The following is a 22,973-nucleotide window of genomic DNA, read 5'->3' as shown; positions in this document are numbered from 1 at the left end:
ATACTCGGCCCTGTCATAGACCAGTGGGAAGTACAGCCTTGTCGGAGCAACCCACAATAACCCCCACCAGGCCTGCCCCCTGCCCTGGTTTGCCAGTATGTGTAGCAGACTAGTCCAGTCTATCCCACATTACATTCAGCTCTCATACATGTTAATGACTATTGAAGCTTAGTTCCATCCAACCAGCTCAACTATGCAGCCCTCACGGATGTTGTTGAGTGCCTCTCTGTCTAGCCACCCCAGCCCCTGTCCTGGTTTTCGTGCCCTCCAGTGGTAATGGTAACCCAAGAGGGAGGAACCCACTATTTCCCACCCAGGTCTCTCTCACTCCCAGATTATGCAGTGTCCAGGTGGTTCTGTGGTTTTATTCGACAGAATTAGCCCCCAGTGCCAGCTTCTGCCAGTTGATGCTCTGCCTATGCCCAAACAACCCTCACCCACTCTAATTTTGTTTGCACCAGGAGGAATAAACCGCCCAGCCTGACTTCCCTGATCTGGTCCACATGAGGTACACAGGTGTTGTAGCACTGCCTGGTCTTGTCTGCCCCCATCCCAGCTCTCACTCTCCAGTGGGAGTAGCTGTCCAGCAGGGGAACCCCCCATATTCCCCCTGCTGGCTCTGCCTCTTCACTTCCTGGTTCTCATGTGTGCTGGTTGGGCACTGCAGTCACATCAGGTACAGGCAACCTCACCCTGGCATTCCATATTGTGCACTGGTTTTTGTTGCGACCAAACCTGGCTCAACCCACACTCTGTTCTGGTGTTTGGATTTGCCAGTGGATGACATGTACTGATTCAGCCTGGTCTGCCCCCACACCCTACCAAATGTATGCCAGTGGGAAACTTTCCATGGCCTGATCTGGGCTGTTTCCTATCATGCTTCTTGTGCTTATCTGCAGGGACTGTGTCCTGCCAGAGGAGTTGCCCACGCTCCTCCATCAAAACCTCTCCCATTGCCAGATTTTGTGCATACCAGTGGGTTCATGAGCCAGCCCTACTCAGTTCACCTCCTATCCTAGCAGTAATAATGGCTTTTCCTGCCTGGTCTTCAACCCAAACTCGTTGTTGCTGTTGGATGTTTCAGCCCAGCCATGGCTTGTCCATACTCACATACGGCTCACATGTGGCTCAGTAGGGGCTGAGACCTAGCCTAGTCCATCCCACACCTACCCTGGTTCTCCAGAACACCAGAGGGTGTTGGAGTCTGGCCCAGTCCACACTTGTGCCAAGGGAGACTGCATCTGTATCCTGATCAGGATGCAGCCCCCATTCCAGCACACACGCCCCTTGGTGGGAACCTCAACCTAGTTAGGGTGTCTCTTTAGCTCCCCAACCAGGCCTGTTCCCAGCCATAGATCACGCGCATGCCAGTGGTTGCTCTGACTCAGCTTGGCTCAGCTCATCACCTGTCTCAACCTCTGCCTTATACCCTGTGGCTTAGCATCCCTGGCTCACGCAGACCAGTAGGTGCAAGAGCCTAGCTCGGCATGACCTGTGCTCCATCCTGGTTTCTAGTTTGCTTGTAGGTTAAGGTTTGCTCAGTCCTGCCCGGTACACCCCGTTCCATTACCAGTTCATACATTAGCCAGCTGTTGGAGCTACTTTGCCCAGCTTGTCCGACCCCCAGGTCTGGACCACATGTTCACCAGCGGGAGTTATGACTCGCCAGGGGAGTTTCCCAAGTTCCTCCACTTGATCCACTCCCAGACCCAGCTCTCATACATGCCCTTGGGTTTTAGGCCATGTTCCGGTGAAGTCTGGCCTTCTATTTGGCCTTGTATAAGCTGGTGAATGTTACAGTCCGGTCCACCCCACACCCTATTCAGGATGCACATTTGGGTGCTGCTGCCTTGACCAGTCCAGACTGTTGCAGTTTCCTTTAGCTGTGATTGATGGCAAGCACCTTGGTCACACATAGCTTAGTCTATCACCATCCCAACTCTTGAGCTAGCCCGTGGGGCTAGAATTTCCACAGGGTTTGGCCCACACATCCCACACAGAATCTAGCTCTGGATATGGTTCTCGAGTACTAGTTAATGTCATGGCCCTGCCTAATGTGACCCTTCTGCTGATTCACCATCATGTCAGGTAATAGGATATCCTGATGGACAAGCCCCAAGCCTTAGGTTTTGCATGAACTGGTGTTTGGTGCTCAGCATTGTTAAGTGAGTACAAGTTCTACAAAGGAAGAATTACTGTCATTGGGGATTTTAAGTATTGGTTCACAACCCAGAAGTACAGTGGGTTCAACATGGAGCTACCTAAGCAGCGATTCAAAAAACCAAAACCCCAGAGTTCTCCAGCAAGGGACAGCTCACCACATGCACGTGGTGGCTGGCGTCTAGGATCCAGGCATGAGACGCCCCCATCCTGAGACCCACCCACAGCTGAGAGGCTGTAGGAAGTTTAAACCCCCAGGCCCAAGGTTGCGCCCTCCTTGATTCCGTCCACTGCACTGCCCATCTGGTACTGCCCTGCCCAGTCACGGAGACCTCCCCCCTCATTCAGTGTACTCACCCTGAAGGGAGCAGTCCCGGAGCCCAGGCAGGCCGGGCGACAGCTTACCACATGCACGTGGTAGCTGGCGTCTGTGACCTGGGCATGAGACTCCCCCAAGGTGTGTTGTTCATAACTGACAGAACACTCATGTCCAGAGTATCTGAAGAAATTGCAGAAATCAAAAAATATTTTAGCTAGACAAGAGACTTGAATAGAGAATTTAGGTTAGGGATTATTCAAATAGACAAAGAATATAAACTCTAGGGCATGGCATGGTAGCCTAGCAGCTGAAGTCCTCACCTTGCACACACATTATCCTGTTTGGGTGCTGGTTCTAATCCTGGCAGTCCTGCTTCCCATCCAGCTCAATGCTTGTGTCCTGGGAAAGCAGTCGAAGAGCTTTGGGACCCTGTACCCACAGGGGAGACCTGGAAGAGCTCCGGGATCTGGACCCCTGACTGCAGATCGGCTCAGCTTCGTCTGTTGTGGGCACTTGGGGAATGAATTATCGGATGGAAGATCTTCCTCTCTGTCTCTTCTCCTCTTTGTATATATCCGCCTTTTCAGTAAAAATAAAATAAATCTTAAAAAAAAGAATATAAACTCTAAGGTATGAATTCTCATGGAAATTCCAATTAAAACTGCAGTAAAATGATACTATCCACCTCCTAGAATGGGAAAAATTACAAATTAGATTACAAATAGCAGATGTTGGTGAGAGTATGGTAGTGTGTGGGCACTTTGAGAGTGCCCTTGTTAGCCTGTCAGGTACTACAGTTGCTTTAGAATTACATGGCCATGGGCTGGTATTGTGTGACACTGCAGGTTAAGCTGCTTCCTGACACCGTTTCAAGTCCTGTTGTTCCACTTCTGATTCCTCTCCCTGCTGCAGATGGAACAGGTGTATAGGCCTGACTTGGAAGGAATTTCAGGCTCCTGGCTTTGGCCTGGCCTAGACTTGGCCATGGACCACTTCGGGGAAATGAACCAGCAGATTGAAGACGTTTGTCTTTCTCTGTAACTCTACCTTTCAAACAAATAGGTCTAGAAAAGGATGGCACACATATGTGCGCACCAACTTGCTGATTACATGCCCCAAATAGAAGCGACACAAATATCTCTCAATAGGAAAATGAACAAATTGATTGTGATGAATCCAGATATCAAAGCAAATGAATCATTGCTACAGACAGTGCCTGTGGTGAACATAATGTTCAGGGAAAGCATCCACACCCAAAAGATTGCATACTGTATCTGTACATACTGTGTTAGTGTATTCATTTGGAGTTGAAGAAACAGGAAAATTTAAGTTATAGCTTTTAAAAATGCATATTTTAATGATAAAAGTAAGGAAGTATTATATGAGAGAAGGTTGTTTGGCCTTTAAGTGGGTGAAGAAGTTAATTTAGGAGATATTTGGACATGATTTCAGTCGCTGACATGGTTGTTTGTTTTGTTTCTGTGTTTATGAATTTCATATCCATGAAAGGCAGGGTTAGAGAGGAAGAGGCAGAGATGCCTGGTGTTTACTCCAAATGCTGTGATGGGTAGAACTCGGTTAGCCTGCAGCCAGGCGCCAGAAGCTTCTTCTGGGTTTCCCATAAGGGTGCAGGGGTCCCAAGCACTTGGGCCATTATCCACTACTTGTTTTGGCACATAAGTAGGGAGCTGGATCGTAAGTGGAGCAGCCAGGACTCAGAAAATCACCCAGTGTTAGTGTCGGGCCCGCTACTGCAGCACCGACCTGAATGACACTTCACAGGTAAGTGCTTACCGTTGAGCTAAATTACCAAGCTGTTCACTTTTGTATCCTCTTCGTGGTGTTCATTTCACAACTTTTAAAAAGCTTTAAATTTGTATCAAATAATGGATGAACAGAAATCGTATCCATGAAAATGTGGATGTCGTACACTTTTTTACTTTATATTAGGGAAAGGAAAATGCAATAATTACAGTTCAATGCAGTTCTGTGATACTCCCATATATCAGGTAGAAGTAGTTAAAATTTGCATTTTCTATTTTTTTACTAAGAAACATACAAGATTATAACCAACTCCATTTACCTGTTACTATAGAACCTGTTTTCCTTTTCTCCCAAGTATCAGTTTTTTTTTACAGCCTGACACATTAATGTAGAATTTTTTTTTCTTATTACTTCATTTGTATCAAAACTGATACACGAACATTTTCCTATTTTTTAGTTTTGGTTTCCAGAATTTTTTGGGAAAAAAAATGTTAGCTCTCACATGTGAAGGAAAACATATGGGATTTGTTATTTGTGGCTTATGCCTTTCAACATAATGTCATCTAGTTAAAACCATTCTGATGCAAGTGATAGAATGCCATATTTTATAGCTGAGTAATATTTTATTTTTTTAAGGATTTATTTATTTTATTACAAAGTCAGATATTCAGAGAGGAGGAGAGACAGAGAGGAAGATCTTCCATCCGATGATTCACTCCCCAAGTGAGCCGCAACGGCCGGTGCTGTGGCGATCCGAAGCCGGGAACCAGGAACCTCTTCCGGGTCTCCCACAAGGGTGCAGGGTCCCAATGCATTGGGCCGTCCTCGACTGCTTTCCCAGGCCACAAGCAGGGAGCTGGATGGGAAGTGGAGCTGCTGGGATTAGAACCGGCACCCATATGGGATCCCGAGGACTTTAGCCGCTAGGCCACGCTGCCGGGCCCGATTTATTTTAATTTTTGTTGGAAAGGCTGATATAAAGCGAGGAGGAGAGACAGAGAAGAAGATCTTCGTTCCAATGGTTCATTCTCCAAGTGGCCACAACGGCTGGAGTTTAGCCAGTCCAAAGCCAGGAGCCAGGAGCTATTCCAGGTCTCTCACACGGGTGCAGGATCCTAAGGATTTGGGCCATCCTTGACTGCTTTCCCTGGCCACAGGCAGGAAGCTGGATGGGAAGTGGGGCCGCCAGGATTCTAACCGGCGCCCATATGGGATCCTGGCATGTGCAAGGTGAGGACTTCAACCACTAGGCTATCGGGCAGGACCTGTATTTTATTATATATACATTTTTCCTCAATCCATTCTTGTGATGGACATTTTGCTGATTATATATCTGATTATATATTTTCACTGTTACCAACAGTGCTACTGTAAACATCATATTGCAAGTATGTCTTTGGTACAGTGTGTTCATGTCATCCAGTGGGATTGCTGGAGCATATGGCAAGTATTCCTTCTCCAGAAAACTGTATTGAAGCCCTTTAATAGCTTCTTAACAGGATTTTTATTGTACTTTTGAGTTGTTGATGTATTATGGATACTAGTGACTTGGAAGTATTTTTCCCATCTGTCAAATGTTAGCGAGCCCGATTATTACATGGGTAGAGCCAGCTGATTTTTGGCAATCATTCCTGTATGTTAGGGTGGCTAAAAAAGAAACTGTTCACTAAATTGTGCTGATAAAGCTGTATGTATTTGTAGAAGAATGAAATTGTGTATATGTAGAAGAATGAAATTAGATTCCTCCTGTTTACCATATGTAAAAATCTAAAGATTAATCAAAAACTTGGATTTCCAGCCTCATTCTGAAATTACTAAAAGAAGTGTAGGGAATACACTTCAAGACATTGCTGTTGGTGAAGATTTCTTGGTAAAGCAACAAAAGTAAAATAGATTGAATTACTTTCAGAATGCTCTGCATCTCAGAGCAAACAATAGAATGAAGAGACATCCAATGGGATGGTAAAAATATCTATAAGCTACTTACCTGAAATTTTCTCAAGAGATTAAATAGCCTGGGCCCAGTGTGGCTCAATGGGCCCAGTCCTCCCGCTTCAGCGTCAGGGATCCCATATGGGCCCTGGTTCGTGTCCCACTTGATCCATTTCCCATCCAGCTTCTTGCTTGTGAACTGGAAAACAGCAAATGACCCAAGGCCTTGGGGCCTGAACCCACGTGGGAGACCCAGAAGAGGCTCCTGGCTTCAGATCAGCTCAGCTGCTGCCATTGTGACCACCTGGGTAGTGAACCAGCAGATGGGAGATCTTTCTCTGTCTCTCCTTCTCTGTTAATTTGTCTTTCCGATAAATATAAATAAATGTTAAATAAGCAAAGAAGAAAAGAAATTGAAAAGCCTACATCATTTTAATTTAGATTACATACAGTTGGTAGTTTGTGGATGAGATCCAAATTTTATTTTAATGTAATTGAAAGTGAAACACCTGTTTGTGTATGTTTGTTATATGTAACTGCTCCTGAGGGAATGAATGTCACTGTTACATGTTTGCTACACTAGAGCTAGGGAAAAATCAGTAAATTTCATCTAAGTTACACTTTTCATTAGTGGACTCTTGATTAAGCTGTGCCATTTAGAGTAAGATCTTGCTAAATGTGGCAGCTTATCTCAGATAAAATAGTTCTTCCTTCTGCAATAGTTCTTTGATGGGCAGTACAATTTTTTATAGTTAAACAGCTACTTAATATTTTTGTAAAAGATTTGTTAATTTTTATTAGCAAGGCAGATTTGCAGAGAGCAAGAAAGATAGAAAGATCATTCTTGCACTAGCTCATTCCCCAAATGTCTGCAGTGTCCGGAGCTGAGCTGATGATAAGCTAGGAGCGTCTTCTGGGTCTTCCACAGAGGTGCAGATCCCAGTCAGCCTCCACTGCTTTCCCAGCTCCTAAGCAAGAAGATGTATCAGAAGCGGTACAGCTGGGATACGAACAGGTGCCCATGTGGGATGTCAGACTTGCAGGTGGAGGATAGGCCTTGTGAGGCATGGCCTCAGCCCCAGACAGCACAGTTTCTTTTACCCCCTTTCTTTTTTTTTGAATTTATTTTATAATACGGTTCCATATGCTCTGGGGTTTCTCCTCCCTGTCTAAATCCCCTCCCCTCCACTTATTTCCCCCTGTATTATTATAATAGTATAGTCCTTCAGAAACAGTCCTAAGTCCATCATTCTGCTATTTAAGTGTGTCATGATATTGTAGTATAGAGAATAAAGTCCAGCATGCTGTTGTCAGGATGTGTTTAACAGTCTCATGTGCAGTCCATCTTTGGCTTGGAAGTAGAGGTGCATACTGCTTTGTCTTCACATCCTCATCTGGCAGTCTCTTACGCTGTCCCTCTAGATGACTGTGTGCATGCCCGTTTAGCTGTATATCTGTTGATCTTGTCGTTTTCATGAAGGTTGCTTTATATCAAGAGCATATAATATTTGTCCTGTGGGGATTGGCTTATTTCATTGAGCCTATTGGTCTCTAGTTGGGACCATTTTGTTGCAGGCAGAGCAGTTTTAAAATAGAAGCTTTATTGTCCGTCATCACAGAAAAAAATACCTAACATTTTTTTGACAGTACATAGTTAAAAAAAAAAGTTTTCCAATGTAAATAAAAATGTAACAATTTCCCTCTGTTGAACACATCTGAGAAATGGGTATCTTTAGTAGTTTTCTCCTAATCTGCTTTATGTTAGTTTAGAAGCATTATGCTATGCTCTGTAATATCCTTTTCCTGTTTTTCTCTATCTTCTGTTTCTGCTAGCCCTTTTACATTCTAAGAGGTTAAAGATCATGCTTTAATCCTCAGGAAATCTGTGGGGTTGCATTTTTAGCCTCATTTTATAATTACAAAAACATGGAGAAAATAAAATTACTTTTCTATAGTTGCAGAGGCAGTAAGTTAACTGGTTTTTAAAAAGTATAAATATTTTCAATTTATGTGAAAGCCATGAGCTAACAAAAGTCCAGATCTCCACCCAGTTTTCTCATGTGGGCGTAGCAGCTCAAGCAGTTGGGCCGTTCTCTGCTGCTCTTCGAAGACCGTCAGTGGCAAGCTGGATCAGAAGTGGAGCAGCCATCACTGGAAACAGTGGGGTGTGGGAAGGCACTGCAGACAGTGGCTTTACCTGCTCCTCCACAAGGCTGGCCCCAAAATGGAAGATGTTGAATCTGGATTTTTAACTCCAAAACTCTTGTTCATAGCTGCTGCTGCCACTCCCAGAGTTTCAGTTTTAGTTTGTTGTTGTTGTTGTTTTGTTTTTTAATGTATTTAATAAAAACAGTGATTTATCATGATAGTTGAAAATGTGCTTTGAAAATCAGTATATAAGATTTTAGATTGCTAGACATTCAAGTTTAATTTTATTTCTAAAATTTATTTTATGATACAACTCATATGCTCAGAGATTTCCCCTCCTGTCCTCCTTAGTTCCTCTCACTCCACTGATTTACCCTATATTATTACAGTAGTGTAGTCCTTCAGAAAAGTCATGAGTTCATCATTTCTGCTCCTTTTGTGTATCTTGACAATGTAGGTATGGAAAATAGCAGGAAGTCCAGCATCCTGTTGTCAAGATATATTTAACAGTTTCATTGGGAGTCCATCTTTGGTTTGGGAGTAGAGATGCATACTGCAGTGTATCTTCACTTTTTAATGTGATAGTTTCTCGTGTACTGTTCCTCTAGATTGTGTGTACATGTATGTTTTAATCTTGTGTTTTGCATGAAGGTTGCCTTATATCAGAGAGAACATATGATATTTGTTTGAGATTGGCTTGTTTCACTGAGCATTGAATATCCAAGTTTTAGTAAATTGTATTTTGAAGTCGACTTGGATGGTACATTTTATAGTCTGTGTAATGTAAGTGTGTGTTGCCACTGTGGTGGAGGCAGTTGCCTCCCAGCTTTCTGCCTGTGGAACAGTTTGAAGTATTGCAGCAATCCAAAGTATTTATTTTGTCCTAATTATTTTTCTCTTTTAAAGGTATTATTATGATGGGGATATGATTTGTAAAGTTCAAGGCAAGAGATTTGTGTACAAGTTTGTCTGTGACTTGAAGACTCTTATTGGATACAGTGCAGCAGAATTGAACCGTTTGGTCACAGAATGTGAACAGAAAAAACTCGCCAAGATGCAGCTTCATGGGATTGCGCAGCCAGTCACAGCAGTAGCCCTGGCCACTGCTTCGCTGCAAACAGAAAAGGATAATTGAGGCCAACACCCGTGGGAGTCTTTCCTACATATTCTGAGCAGGGATTGCTCTTACCTTTATTACTGAATTTGAATCTTCTTTTATTTCCAGAATGTACAATCCAATGCATGATTTTTATATAAATATTTCATACTCTTGTGAATTGGATCTTTTTACTTTGAGCATATATTTTAGAATATGTGTTTGTTAAAAGGTCACCACATTATCTGCAGCGTGAAAGCAGATTTCTTGTGGGGTAGTTTGTTCACAGTCAGGAAAGCTATAAGTGGTCAGTATTAATGTCTAGCCCTACCAAAAATAGCCAGTGGCATCTGAAGATGGAAAATAAATGAAGTATCTCCAGGAAACAGTCTGGCTTAACTATTTTTGAAACTGTAACTTTACTCTCTGCTGCTTTAGATGTTGCTTTACATAGAACCAGAAAACGGAGTTTCTTAGCTAGAGCATGTGTGCCTGTCTCATCTAATCAAGCAGAGCTAAAATGTTCCTATCAAATAAAATTATAATATTAGTAAATTACTAAGCTGAGTATCAGATTATTAAAGTAATTTATATATTTGCAAGTAAAGGTTGGTAAGTTGACTGGCAGACAGCAGTGCTGAAGACGATGGTTGGAATGGCTAAACTAGGCCATTACAGATTTTCTATATAGATTATAATGTCAGGCCAAGAACTTAAATTATTTTGAAAGAGGCATTTAATTCTAATAAACCAGCTCTTAGAGAAGTTCTAAAATCATCTCTTTTTCCTTTCAGAGATTTAAAAATTGAAAAGGTATACCTCAGTCAGAAAATATATTTGGTTTGGTTTGGTTTAGCTTGGCTTTCCTGTGTGTATGTATGTTTCTTTTTGGTCTAATTACCCTCTAGTACCAGGTTAATGTGCAAAGCATATATATATTCCTGCAATTCTGATGTGATAAAGACTTTAAGTTAGTCATCAGTACTTTGCTTTTCAAGATATTTGTAATGACTGCTAAGTGTAACGAGAACACTTGATCTCCACCGTAGGTATTCTCTTTGAAACAAAGCTTCCCGCTTGTTTTCCTTCTGAGTGTTAGATGTGTGTACAAATGTTCTGTACATATGCAGTTTACCACTGTATGTGGGCATTTAAACACATTTATATGAAGACAAAATTACCAAAAGGAAAATCATTAAATCATTTTGAAAACTCTTAAAATCAGTCTCATATATGAAATTCCTCACAACAAGCTAACACTAAAAACAAAAGAATATAAATGTTTTTTTCTTTTTAGTGTTGTTTATTTGTTTTCAGATAATACAAATGAGGACATGAAATCCTGTGTAAAAGGAGATTGATTCTCTAATATTCTTTGATGCATGTCCCCTCTCATCATTTCCTTGAAGTCCATTGCTGGAAGCAGCTTGGAGGACTGAGCTGGTACTTTTCCCTGACTAGGAGGGAAGGACCAGGCATTGGCAGCTGCTGCCCGCACTAGGCAAGGCCCGCCCGGGCCGTCTGCTGCCTCAATCCAGATTGTGAGTGCTGTGCTATTGCACTACCTGGTCTACTGTGGGGTCACTTATACTGCTATCTTAAATTCAGGATTTTGCAGTAGTTCTATGAATAGTAAAATTTGTAACTTTATAAGTACATAGAAAAAAAGGACAGATTGTTAGTGTGATTGGGCACTTTCGTTGCAGGAATATCTCAATAAAATAATATAAAATAATAGCTTGAAGCTCGAGCTTCAGAGAACAAACTGCTGTGGAGGGGCCAGCTGTTGCTCCCAAGTTGACAAGTCATGTAGAGTTTAAAAATAGCATGAAGTGTACTCTGGGTATATTATCAGAAGTTAAGATATATTGACTTTTAGATTTAAAATGCTTTTGGGAAGATATGTCAACATTTTAGCCAAGATAGCAGACTTCCCTATGTATTTAGATTTCTAAGGCATGGGATAGCAGATTTATTTTAGATTTGTAAAATCAAACTATTGTTTCTTTTCTCCTTTAACCATTCCTTGGGTCTTTTTGGGTTTTTTAAAGCCATTTTCTTCCCCTATCAGTTTTTTGTTCCTCACGATTTGAACAGAGCCTTTTCACATATGGCCATAGCTGTTTCTTCGCTCTGTCATGCTATCTTCTTACGTAGTGACTTCAGAATGTGACTGATGGATTAAAGGAGCTTGTGTTTGTCTCCAGATATTTGTATTGTCCTTATTGAGGTTACAGTTACCAGAAAGCTAGGTAGTCTTCCATTAAAAGATAACTTAGATTGTGAAAGAAAATAAAAGTAATGCTCTTCTCTTTATAAAATTTTTAATAGAATTTAGAATATATCCAAGGGAAGATAAAATTAGTGATCATCCTATTTATCCTAGAAAAAAAATGAAATTTTTGCTTTAATATTAGAACTGTTTTTCCAGGTGAAATATTGAGTCCGTTTTCAAACATATTGCTATCCTGGTGTCTGAATATGTGTGTTGGTATGCGAAAATCAAGCCAAGCAGGCGGATTGTATGTGTGGGGTTGATCTTCACATGGATCAACTCATAATGTTTGTTTGTTTGTTTGTTTTACTCTGTCCAGGTTACTTAATTAGGAAAAATTGTTGTTTTCTGCCAATACTAAAGGTAATACCCAGTACATTTCTTTAGAAGGTTGTGTTTTGATAGGTCTGTTTTTGCCTGCTCATCAATTTATGTTATTGCCTCTTAAAAAAACTAATGTGTACATATCTTCGAAATAGCACAAAAGCATTTTGAAGTTCACAGTTGTAAAAGAAATCTGTGACAAACATAATGTCCTTAGACCTAAAGAGTGTAAAAGATACTGAAACTTGAGTATTTCACTTGCTGTCAGGAAAAAAAATAATTTTCAGTCTTTTGTAAAAGGGAGGAAAATTTTTGCATACATTTTTACTCTTTAAATAAAGACACTTATACTGTCATAATAATGATTATGTATTTCTTTGTGGTTTTTATTTTTATTGTAATTTTACATAAAAGTTACTTTCTATTTTTACTTAGATAAAAAATATTTGTGCATAAAATGTAAAAAATAGTAAACTGAGAAAAAAAATAAAATATTATGCAATATGCTTCCATGTTGTTTAAAGGGTTTTTTTTTTTTTCTGGAAACAAATTCCTAAACTTTTTGGTTGGTTGAAACCTAACAGTCCGTTTGTGATACATTACTTGTGTGTACTTCTTTACTTAACGAACTCTCAATTTGGTAAGAATAGTGCCATTGAAGTAAAATTGTTGGTAAACAGTCTGGTTTTGAGATAAGTAAGGATACCCCATCTACAAAGTCAGTTTCAGAATCACAAATGATGTGGGAAGACTAAGTACTTGTCAAAGGGCAAACTAATGATTGTTAACTTTAAGGTGTTGGTTTGGCCTTCTGGAAATATTTTATTTAAAAGTCGGCTGTTTGAATTAGCCGAAGAAGCCTTAACGAAAATCAGAGACTAGATGACAGAAGGAGTCAGGAAAAAAATATGACAGTGTCCTTGTGTGGGTGAAGGAATGACTAAACCTTGACATACTTAATTAAGAAATTATAGTGTGAAATGCTTTAAAAATACATATTCTAGTTTCTATATTTTAAAGTAATTACAGCTATGAGAACATGAGTGAGGTCTATGAGGATACTGAAAAAAATTTTCGTGGAAAATGAAAGGGTAAATTTATTTTGTTACCAAAAATTTTGAAAGCAAGACATAGTTTTTTACATAATACGGGTTTCCATGAATGTTTTGAAGTATTCTTAAATTTTTTACCCAGGATTTCATCTTTTATTTATTTGTTTATTTATTTATTTTTTAGATTTATTTTATGTTTAGTGGAAAGCCAGATATACAGAGAGGAAGATCTGTCTGTTGGTTCACTCCCCAAGTAACTGCAAGAGCTGGTGCTGCGCCAATCCGAAGCCAGGAGCCTCTGCCGGGTGTCCCACGTGGGTGCAGGGTCCCAAGGCTTTGGGTCGTCCTCCACTGCCTTCCTAGGCCACAAGCAGGGAGGTGGATGGGATGTGGGGCTGCCGGGATTAGAACCAGCACCCATATGGCATCTTGGAATGTTCAAGGCGGCTGTAGGGGGTGCCCCTGCCAGGTCGGACCCAATGCTGGGGACTCACGTTAAAGACACTGCCGGAAGGCAGTGAAGGAGCCTTTGGCCTCCCCCAGGGTGTCCAGTGCACCAAGTGGTGCCAGGCTTTGTCTGCTGGCTGCCCGGCAGTGAACTCTGGGGTTTTTAAGATATCTAGTTGCTGCCTGGGGTTACCCATGAATAAGGCCAGTTTTAGTGTAGGTGAGTAATGAATTTTGGGAGAGCAGCAGATGACGGCCTGAGTGCTTGTACCCCTGCCATTCACAAGGGAGATGTGCTTGGAATTTCAGGCTCTTGGCTTTAGCCTTGCCTAGCCCCACTTGCTGGGTAGGGAGTGAACCAATAGACAGATTCTTTCTTTTTTTCCCCTGAGGTATTTCAGAACTATCGAAACCACTTGAGCAGAACCCTGGGACCCTGAACTGACACCAGGTGGCTGTCCTCCATCCCGGGTGCTGAGGCAGTGAGGACACTGGGTGCAGTTTCTCCCTTTCTCCCCCCTTTCCCTCAGATCCAGGAAGGAAAAAAATCGGAAACAATGATCTCATTCATTTTCCCCTTTGCTTCGACCTTTCCGACTCTAATTAGGGTCCGCATGCACATGCATCCTTCTCAAGTATGTAAACATCATTTAAAAATAATAAAAAAAAAACCAACAGTTGAGGAAACCTTAACATGGGATAGTTGAAACCCTGAAGGGATTTCTTCGCACTGTTTCAGGTTTCATGATAGGATGGTTGTAGGGAGGGAAGGCAGGAAGGGATGGAATTTGTCTTTTGCAACAGTATATTGAAATAAAGATTAAATAAGTAATGTTTAGTACTTACTTTGGAATATTTTTGGTAGGTGGGCTGGAAAAAAAGACTGGCAAAAGCTGTTGAAACTTGGTGATGGTTACATGAATGTGAGTTGTACCCTTAAGTAATCAGTATGAGTGAAATTTTTCTATGAAATAAGTTTTTTTAAAGATTTATTTTTATCAGAAAGGCAGATATACAGAGAAGAGGAGAGACAGAGAGAAAGATCTTATGTCCAATGACTTACCTGCAATGGCCAATGGCCAGAGCGGAGCTGATCCAAAGCTAGGAGCCCGGAGCTTCTTCCAGGTCTCCCACGTGTGTGCAGGGCCCAAGACATTGGACCATCCTCAACTGCTTTCCCAGGCCACCCTCAACTGCTTTCCCAGGCCACAAGCAGGGAGCTGGATGGGAAGTGGGGCCGCCAGGATACGAACAGGCACCCGTATGGGATCACGGTACGTTCAAGGGAAGGACTTTAGCCACTAGGCCACCGTGCCATGCCTTCAATGAAATAAGTTCTAAAGTATTTGGATGTAGCAATATAATCTAAAAAAGCATTTAAAACTGCATCTAGTTCTTTGATGGATCTGTTTGTGAAAAATATAAATAAAATACAAATATTAGCTCTATTTTATGCACTCCTCAGTATTATGTCTTTATTTTTACTTGAAAAGCAGATTTGCAGAAAAATGTTCCATCTGTTCCCACTCCCCACAATGGCTGGAACTGGACTGATCCAAAGTCAGGAGCCAGGATCTTCCTCCTGGGTTCCAACGTGGGTGCAGGAACCCAAGAACTTGGGCCAACCTGCTCTACCTTCCTGGGCCATAATCGGGGAGAAGGATGGAAGTGGAGCAGCCGGGACATGAACTGGGGCCTATATGGGATTTAGGCGCTTACATGGTCAAGATTGAGCCATTGCACCAGACCCTTGCTTTTTTAATGTAGTAGTTTTGTTTTGAGGTAATATTTTGAATTTATATTGTAGTCAAAGTCCTAATGACTTCTCTAATTAAAAATTCAGTAAATAAACTCTAGACTCAATTTTAACCAAAGCATTGAGAACTGATCAGCTGATAAGGAGTGAAAAATGTTGGAGTATAAGATTATATCCCAGGGCCTGGTGCAGTGGCCTAGTGGCTGAAGTCCTTGCCTTGAACACGCCAAGATCCCATAAGGGTGATGGTTCTAATCCCAGCGGCTCCACTTCCCATCCAGCTCCCTGCCTGTAGCCTGGGAAAGCAGTCAAGGACGGCCCAAAGCCTTGGACCCTACATCCGCGTGGGAGACCTGGAGGAGGTTCCTGGCTCCCGGCTTCGGATTGGCGCAGCACCGACTGTTGCAGCCACTTGGGGAGTGAATCATTGGACGGAAGATCTTCCTCTCTGTCTCGCCTCCTCTCTGTATATCTGACTTTACTATAAAAATAAACCAATCTTTTATTAAAAAAAAGACTATCCAACAGGAAAGGAGGCAAGGGCTATGAAGTAAAATCAAATAGAAAGATGCTCAACCTCACATATCAAGTAAAATTTAAAAATTTTCATGATAATATGATTACCATAATAGTATATAAAAAAGAAAGAATGAAAGATGCATTTTTCTTTCATACTAGAGAACTTTATACTTAAACTTCAGACTACAGGGGAGAAGCACTTCTGAAAATCATTTTCTAAGAAGAAATGACAATAATAAGGAATATATGTATGAACTCAAGACTTGCAACTATTTCTCAAGAAATAATAGTCCCAAATTGCCACAAGGCAACACATCTCACTATTGTGAAAGTTGGATCCCATCAAACTAGTTTATAAAATGCACTCAGGATTTCTTACTGCCTTCAGAACAAATGCCCAGTCTCCGTAGCACAGAGTAAAAGCATGAAGCTGGCTTCTAGCTGGACCAGATTTCAGTTGCTGTTCCCTTTCTTCTGGAAGCATTCTTATCATCATTACTGCAGGCAGTATCGTTTATTTGCTTCATCATACCAACTCAGTCTCCAGCCTTACCTGTGGAGCAATGATGGATGGCAAAGGATGGTTCCAGCTCCTGAAGGGACCTGGTCCATTAGTGGTCCATCTGCAGACTAGGTTGCTTGAAAAGTAGACAGATTTTAGTATGTCTACCCGAGTTTCTTGAACCAAGGGTGGCCCTCAAGTGCATCTTCCTATCAATCCCAGGAAGAACATGACCCAAAATTGACACTGCGGAGCCATGGGTTCCATTTGGGGCTGGACACCATATTCCTGGCCTGTGTTCCCGTCACAAGCCAGCCATGACCTGCAGAACCACAATATCTCAACAGCGATGCACAGGGTTCCACCCTCTTCTGTTTCTAATACAGCAGGGAGACAGGAGGCCCCTCCTGGCTTAGGGGTCCTCTAGTCGAGGTCAGCTCTGTATCATCTCATGTCTGGAAGTAGTCATTTACATATATTCTCATTAGGTTACGCGTTAGGGACACACAGTTTTGATTCTTCCAGCTGGGGTTTGCCTATTGATTGACCTCTAACATAATACTGGACTGAGAAGTTCTTATTATGTCCTGGACCCAAAGCTGTCATTGGTAAGGTGACTTTATGTTGGCACATGTTTCCCATTTGAAGATCTTATACTAATGCCTATGGTCACCACATTTCTTTCCTTGCGGGGGGGGGCACACGCTGCAGGATACACCTGAGGTTGTTCCATACCGATCGTAACCCACAAGCTCAGCAGGAGTGCTTTTGTGAACTGCCTGCATATAGCTGGGCCCAATCTGGGGGAAGATCGATTTCTCTCTCCACTCCTGCACGAGGCCTGAGCATCTCCACAGATGAGCGCATGATCCCTATTATCCTTTTGAGTCAAGGGCTTGGGTTCCTTCTGGTGTCACATACTGCTTGTTTTCTTTAGCTTCCACTTCAGTCCGGGACCTGGTTTTCAACAGCATTTTTCTCTGCAAAGTTCTTTTTCTTCTCAGCAGGTGGGTCCGCTTTTGAGTTCACACTTGGGGCTGGTACCTGTTACACGCAGGTGTGAGAGATCAGACTGATGACGTGATCCTGTGCTAATTTAAGAGACGTGTTACAAGTAGCATGGGGTGAGTAAGAATCTGCTGGCTGGGGTTGCAACTGGTCCCCCAGGCTGGGTTGCTTCCAAGGCTTGATGGGGCACCCCTTATTCTGGTGGTGGAGGAGAACATTTGTAGGGTAAAAAGTGAAATAATGGTTAAACCGGAGGGTTGCTCCTTGATATTTTGCTCTTCTACAAATGCCCAGGTCTTTCCATTTGAAATGAGCTTGTTGACCTGCGTGCTCCGTGCAAACCAAGGTGGAGCTTGTGCAACAACTCACGTGTGATCAATTGGACCTGCTCTCGGCGACGGAGCCTCTCGGCAGGGCAACCAGCAAAGCCTTCTCCCAAGACAGGCTGGTTTCCTGGTATATTTTGGCTATTTTTCTTCCCAGCATGTCGTTTAAGTGTTCTCCATTTACTGGGGTCTCCAGGTAGTTTTCAGTAGTGCTTCTATAGCACTTTGAGTAGAGAAGGGCAACCCAAACTATAGTCACAGCTTCCTTTAACAGGATTTTGGCTGCTCCTGTTGTCTTCTCTGAGCCACAGGGGAAAGTTCCTCTTCATCCGAAGTGACCACCATCACGAACAGGTACTGGAAATTTCCTTTTGCCTTTGGTTTGATAGTAAAGTCTGTTTACCAGTCTTGTCTTGAGCTTGCGCTTATCTGGCATAAGGGTGCGCCTGCCTAAGGATTGATTTTAGTGTACATTACGTGCTTTTATATGAATCACTGTGTGTTTCTCTGAATGTTTGGTCCAATTATGTACTTTTGAATACACTGGAGTGTTGCAGTCTGGCACAGCGGGTGTTCTGATGCATAAGCTTAATGAGGGACTGTTAAGTATTCAGGCACTGAAAGTCTTCCGTGTGTGCTGTTTACTAAGGCTCAGTTGTTAGGACCATGGATTTAGAACTCGTTCCTGAGACTATGCTGGGTGACTTTGGGGAGCAGTGTTATTTGAACGGACTGTATTTGAAATGACGGCCATCACTAACGGTTCTTAGTCCTGCTGCCTCCTGCGATTTTATCCCACACGCTCTGATTTGTGATGTCCAGGACTATTATACTTGGCTCCTGAAGTATCTCTAGCAACCTTAAAATTTCTTGAGCATGCTCGGTGGCTTTCCTAATGTCAGTATTCCTCACACCTTACAATTAGCCCTAAGGGCATGCAGTATAGTACCAAAAATGTTCTTAGAATTGGTGTGAATGGTACTCTCTTACCTCACTGAAGGTGTAGGGTGTTGGTGGAGGCTGTGAATTCAGCCTTTTGGGATTAGGTACCTGTTGGCAAAACTTGCACTTCCAGAGTTGTCTTTGGACAATCTATTTCCCTAGTCCAGGGAGACTTTCAGACATAGAGCTTCTAAGGGAACATTGGTTAGAGCTGGCCTGCTGGATCGCTAACCTGCAAACAGTCACGGTGCAAGTTCTTCACAGTGGGGTGAGAGTAAAGCAGCTGGGTTTAAGATGATATCGTGTTTAGAGAATCTCACGGCTTGTAGTTGCTCTAAGCCAGGAAACTCCCTGCTGCTGCAGACTCAGCAGGTCACAGTCCGTGTATGCACCGTGGCCGGCTGCCCCCGGGTGAACCTCTCTGTCTACTGTACTGTCACATGTGTGTCTTCTCTTCAGACACTTTGGCCAGCCTTGGATGACAAGGTCAAAATGCTTGCAAAATTTAGTACTGGGAGTTTCCTTTATACCCCACTTTGAATTACTCCTCCTAGTCCTAATCCTGGGCTCTTGGGTGTGAAGAGGTCAGCCAACTAAGCCCATGCAGGTGCTGCCAACAGTCCTTACTTAACATTATTAAAGGCTCTTTCACATGTCCCCTTTCCACACTAAGGTCTCGCTGTCAGCTTCTCTTACAGCTCCTTGCAAAGCCTCTCAGGCCCCTGCATGTTCACAGGTGACAGAAATAAGCCATCTTCAGGAACACAGCAGGCTCTTGGTGTTGGAGCGGGCTCCCCCGGCAGCTTCCTCCTCCTGTCTGTGAGGAAGCAGGGTGTTCAACGTTGAGTAAATTCAAAACTGAAGTGTTTACTGAAATCTAGGAAATGTTAGCTTTTTTTTTTCTGAGACACTTTGTCTTTCTGCTAAGGAATCCCTAGCAATCGTGGTGTTTTGCCTGTAGTCTTTGGGGATGTTGGATGTTAAGATGTCCTCAGCATATTGAAGCACCAACCCCTCCTGGAGCGTGTGTTTTCTGGAACAAGAGTCTCCTGGAACGGGTAGGGGGAAGTTTTGACTGAAATCCTGTTGGTTTGCTTTCTCTTTTGCACTCCTCTCATTAGAAGCCCAATATCGCCTGTGACTTAGTCATCATGGTTGTCATTGGGGTGTATGGGTTTGTACCACCAGTGAATACCCTTTCTTACAGCTTGAACAAACTGGTACTGATCCGTACCAGGCAAGGTAGGAATACAACATGGCCAGAAACAGATGTGTCTGTGAATTCCAGAAAACTACACAGAGGGGCTATATTTCCTTTCTCCTGTTCTCGTCCAAGGACACTGTTTCAGGCTGGGGGTTTTCACACGAGGACACTGGTTTTTGTGTCCTGAGCCTCTTGTCAGCACACACTTTCGCCAGATTTACCTGTGTATGAAAACATCTTCAGGTACGTCCAGGATGGCTGCCTTGGTGTGTTGATTTAGAAGGTCACCTTGAAGAGTACAGACTAAGGAAGCATTTCAAAATCCAATGGCCCTGGACTAAAAAAGAAAGAACACCTTAGCATTGAATTCGGCTGTCGACCTGTGCCCCCGTAGGGGCATGTGGCATCTGGACTTGTGGAGAAGTTGTGCTTTCAGTTCCCAGTGCACAGTCTAAACCTTGTAAACAAACAAACAAAACAACAGCGCTTATACAATGTTCGACAATGGCTAATTCTGTTAATTGACCTGCTGTTTTTGGTCATTCTGAGTCTCATATGCAAAACAGAGGAGGTAGTCCAGTGTCAATGAGGAAATCAATTGTTTCAGAGTTACTTGAAGCTCCTGGTGGGAGAGCAGAATGAAGTCATTTCATTTCAAATCAATCGTCATCTCTCCTAAGCATGAACAGTAACTTTCCTTCCTCACCTTTCTTGCCAAAGTTGGATGTTGTGCTGTCCAGTGACCCTCTGTCTATTGTTACCACTGGTTCTTGCTTTCCTGTGAGAAAAGAATTTCAGACACAAGACAGATTCAACAGGAAGCAGGCTAACTTGGCCTAATGATGAGAATACACCTGACAGATCAAATAGGCAACTTGGCACAGAACCTAGAGCCCAGTCTGCATTCAGAGGGATTTTATGGGTACTGGTACACCTTTCCCCACCATTTCCTCTCTATCCTTCCTCTTCTTCCTGCTCTTGGGATATTCCTGCATGGAAGGCTTTGCAGGTGGGAAAGTCTCTCCTGAGATGCAGCATTATTGGACCAAAAAGCCCCCTTGGTACAGGACTCTGAAGAGTCCCCTGGGTGTTCCCAGTTTGGGGTGGAAACCCCCCACCAGGTTATCAGATGGACAGTGCAAGGACTTTCGGTATGTAAATGATGAGCAGCTTGGAAAGCCATGCTTCTAAGCGAGTCCACGTTCTTTCTCTCGTGTGATCACATGAACTTGCTGCTCTTTTTGTTTTTCCTCTCACCCTCGCTCACGCACCCGTGCTCATACCAACCTTCCTGTAACACTTCTGCGTACAGCAGGGGCGTTGCTTGAAGCTTTGCCATTGTGGGACTTTTCTGGGCTCACTCTCTGGGATGCTTCACTTCCTTTATTGGTACCCTTAGGTTCTGCCCACCTGCTTTAGTTAGGGGTGCCTGCTTTCTTATTTTTCTGTTCTTTTATTTCAAAGCCTCTTCTCTGATATTAATAACCTGAAAAGTGACTTCGGCTAAATGTGATATGAGGAGATGAAAGACAATCCATTTTTTTTTAAGATTTATCTATTTTATTGGGAAATCATATATACAGAGAGGAGGAGATACAGAAAGATCTTCTGTCTGTCGGTTCACTCCCCAAGTGGCTGCAATAGCTGGAGCTGAGCTGATATGAAGCCAGGAGCTTGTACCAGGTTTCCCACATGGGGGCAGGGTCCCAAGGCTGTGAGCCATCCTGTACTGCTTTCCCAGGCCCCAAGCAGGGAGCTGGATGGGAAGTGGAGCAGCTGAAATACAAACAGACGTCCATATGGGATCCCGAAAGCGTGCGAGGTGAGGACTTCATCCACTAGGCTACTGCATCTGACCCTGCATCTGTTTTCTGCAGCGTTCTTTAAATACTGGAGGCATTCCATGTAACAAATTCTGGCTAACTAGTTACAATTCTTGAGGGTCCTGTGAACCCAAATCTATGTATTGTCAATAAGCCTCAGAGTTTTTTTGTTTTTTTTTTTTTTTTTTACAAAATCTCAGAGATGTTTGCTGTAACTGTCTCAAATTGCGTTGTTTCAGTACTTCACTCTGTCAAGCATGTTGAGCCCGTGGGAATGCAGAATTCTGCTCAGTCATTCAGGGTTGGGCTGAGCAACAGGTGCCACTGATGGCCTCCAGACGTGATGGTACTGCCTGGGGTTTGCTCATGGAGACGGTCACCTTCTGCTCAGGCTTTTCAGTGGCTATCTGCCTCTTCTCGACAGTCTGCACTGCACATTTATTATCAACATTGAAATCTGAAAGCAGAACTCATTCACATTTCCCCCCAAAAACAAAAAATTATGAACAGATCGCGTCTGAATTATTTTAGCAACACATAGCCTGTGTTCTGAAATGCAGGAACCCCTCATGTTGATTAACACTTGCTGAGCCTTTCAAAGTGTTTTTCCACATGCATTGCATTTTTACAGTGGTGTCTGCTTGCACTCTTGCTAATGCTTATTTCATTCACTTTCTTTTTTTTTTTTAATTTTCTTTTTTAAAAATCATTATATTTTTGACAATCTTTACATAGTTAATTATGGTAAAAAGGTTCAGGGGCTATAGGGAGGTGGGTAAGACTATTATTTCCATATTGTTTCCTTCATGTATCTGAGGTAAAGGGGGATATTGAGGGAGAAGCCCCACCCAGTCTCCCACCCACCCCAAGTCCCGGATGTGGGACATGCCCTGAGATACTTGCTCAAGTGGTTTTGATAGCTCACCAGTTATGAATCGCTGCCAGTCTCGCCATTCCAAGCACAAAGAGGTCATTGAAGAATCCACTGATTGACATAGTCCATCATAGAGTCTTCATTTGTCCAGTATTTCACTGCCAACATATAGCTGAGGTGGTTGATTGACTTGTTTGTCTTCTGTCTTTTCTTGGCTAGCATTCTGAGTCCAGCAGTTCGATTGGGGAGATCCCCAAAGAAACTTTGAGGTATTCCCAGTTCAGATTCTTGTATGTACTAGCAAGCACAAGGCCCGGCACAGTCTATCACCCCGATCAGCTGGTGGTTGCAATTGCTGGGTTGGTTCTGTTTTCAGTCCCGACTTCCACTGGAACCAATGGGTGATGCAGTCCAGCCTGATTCTGCCCAGCACATACTTGGCCCTCACATCAACCAGTGAGAGCTGCAGCCTGGTCGGAGTGACCCACAATAACCCCCACCA

At 42.9% G+C, this 22,973-nt stretch overlaps 1 protein-coding gene across 2 annotated transcripts in view; it reads left to right on the top strand.

Annotated features, from left to right (window-relative positions):
- Positions 1 to 10,243, top strand: part of GABPA (GA binding protein transcription factor subunit alpha) — a 39,701-nt gene extending 29,458 nt beyond the window's left edge. For both annotated transcript variants that reach the window (XM_058661733.1, XM_058661732.1), the window contains exon 10: positions 9,230 to 10,243. In XM_058661733.1, coding sequence (XP_058517716.1) covers positions 9,230 to 9,458 — 229 coding nt within the window. In that variant the 3' untranslated portion in view covers positions 9,459 to 10,243. The remainder of the gene's footprint in view (positions 1 to 9,229) is intronic.
- Positions 10,244 to 22,973: the final 12,730 nt, after the last annotated feature.

The sequence above is a fragment of the Ochotona princeps genome, chromosome 3 (assembly GCF_030435755.1).
Source record: "Ochotona princeps isolate mOchPri1 chromosome 3, mOchPri1.hap1, whole genome shotgun sequence".
In the NCBI taxonomy this organism is placed as follows: Eukaryota; Metazoa; Chordata; class Mammalia; order Lagomorpha; family Ochotonidae; genus Ochotona; species Ochotona princeps.
The sequence above is the reverse complement of the archived record's forward strand: the minus strand, read 5'-3'. Positions and strand labels throughout refer to the sequence as shown.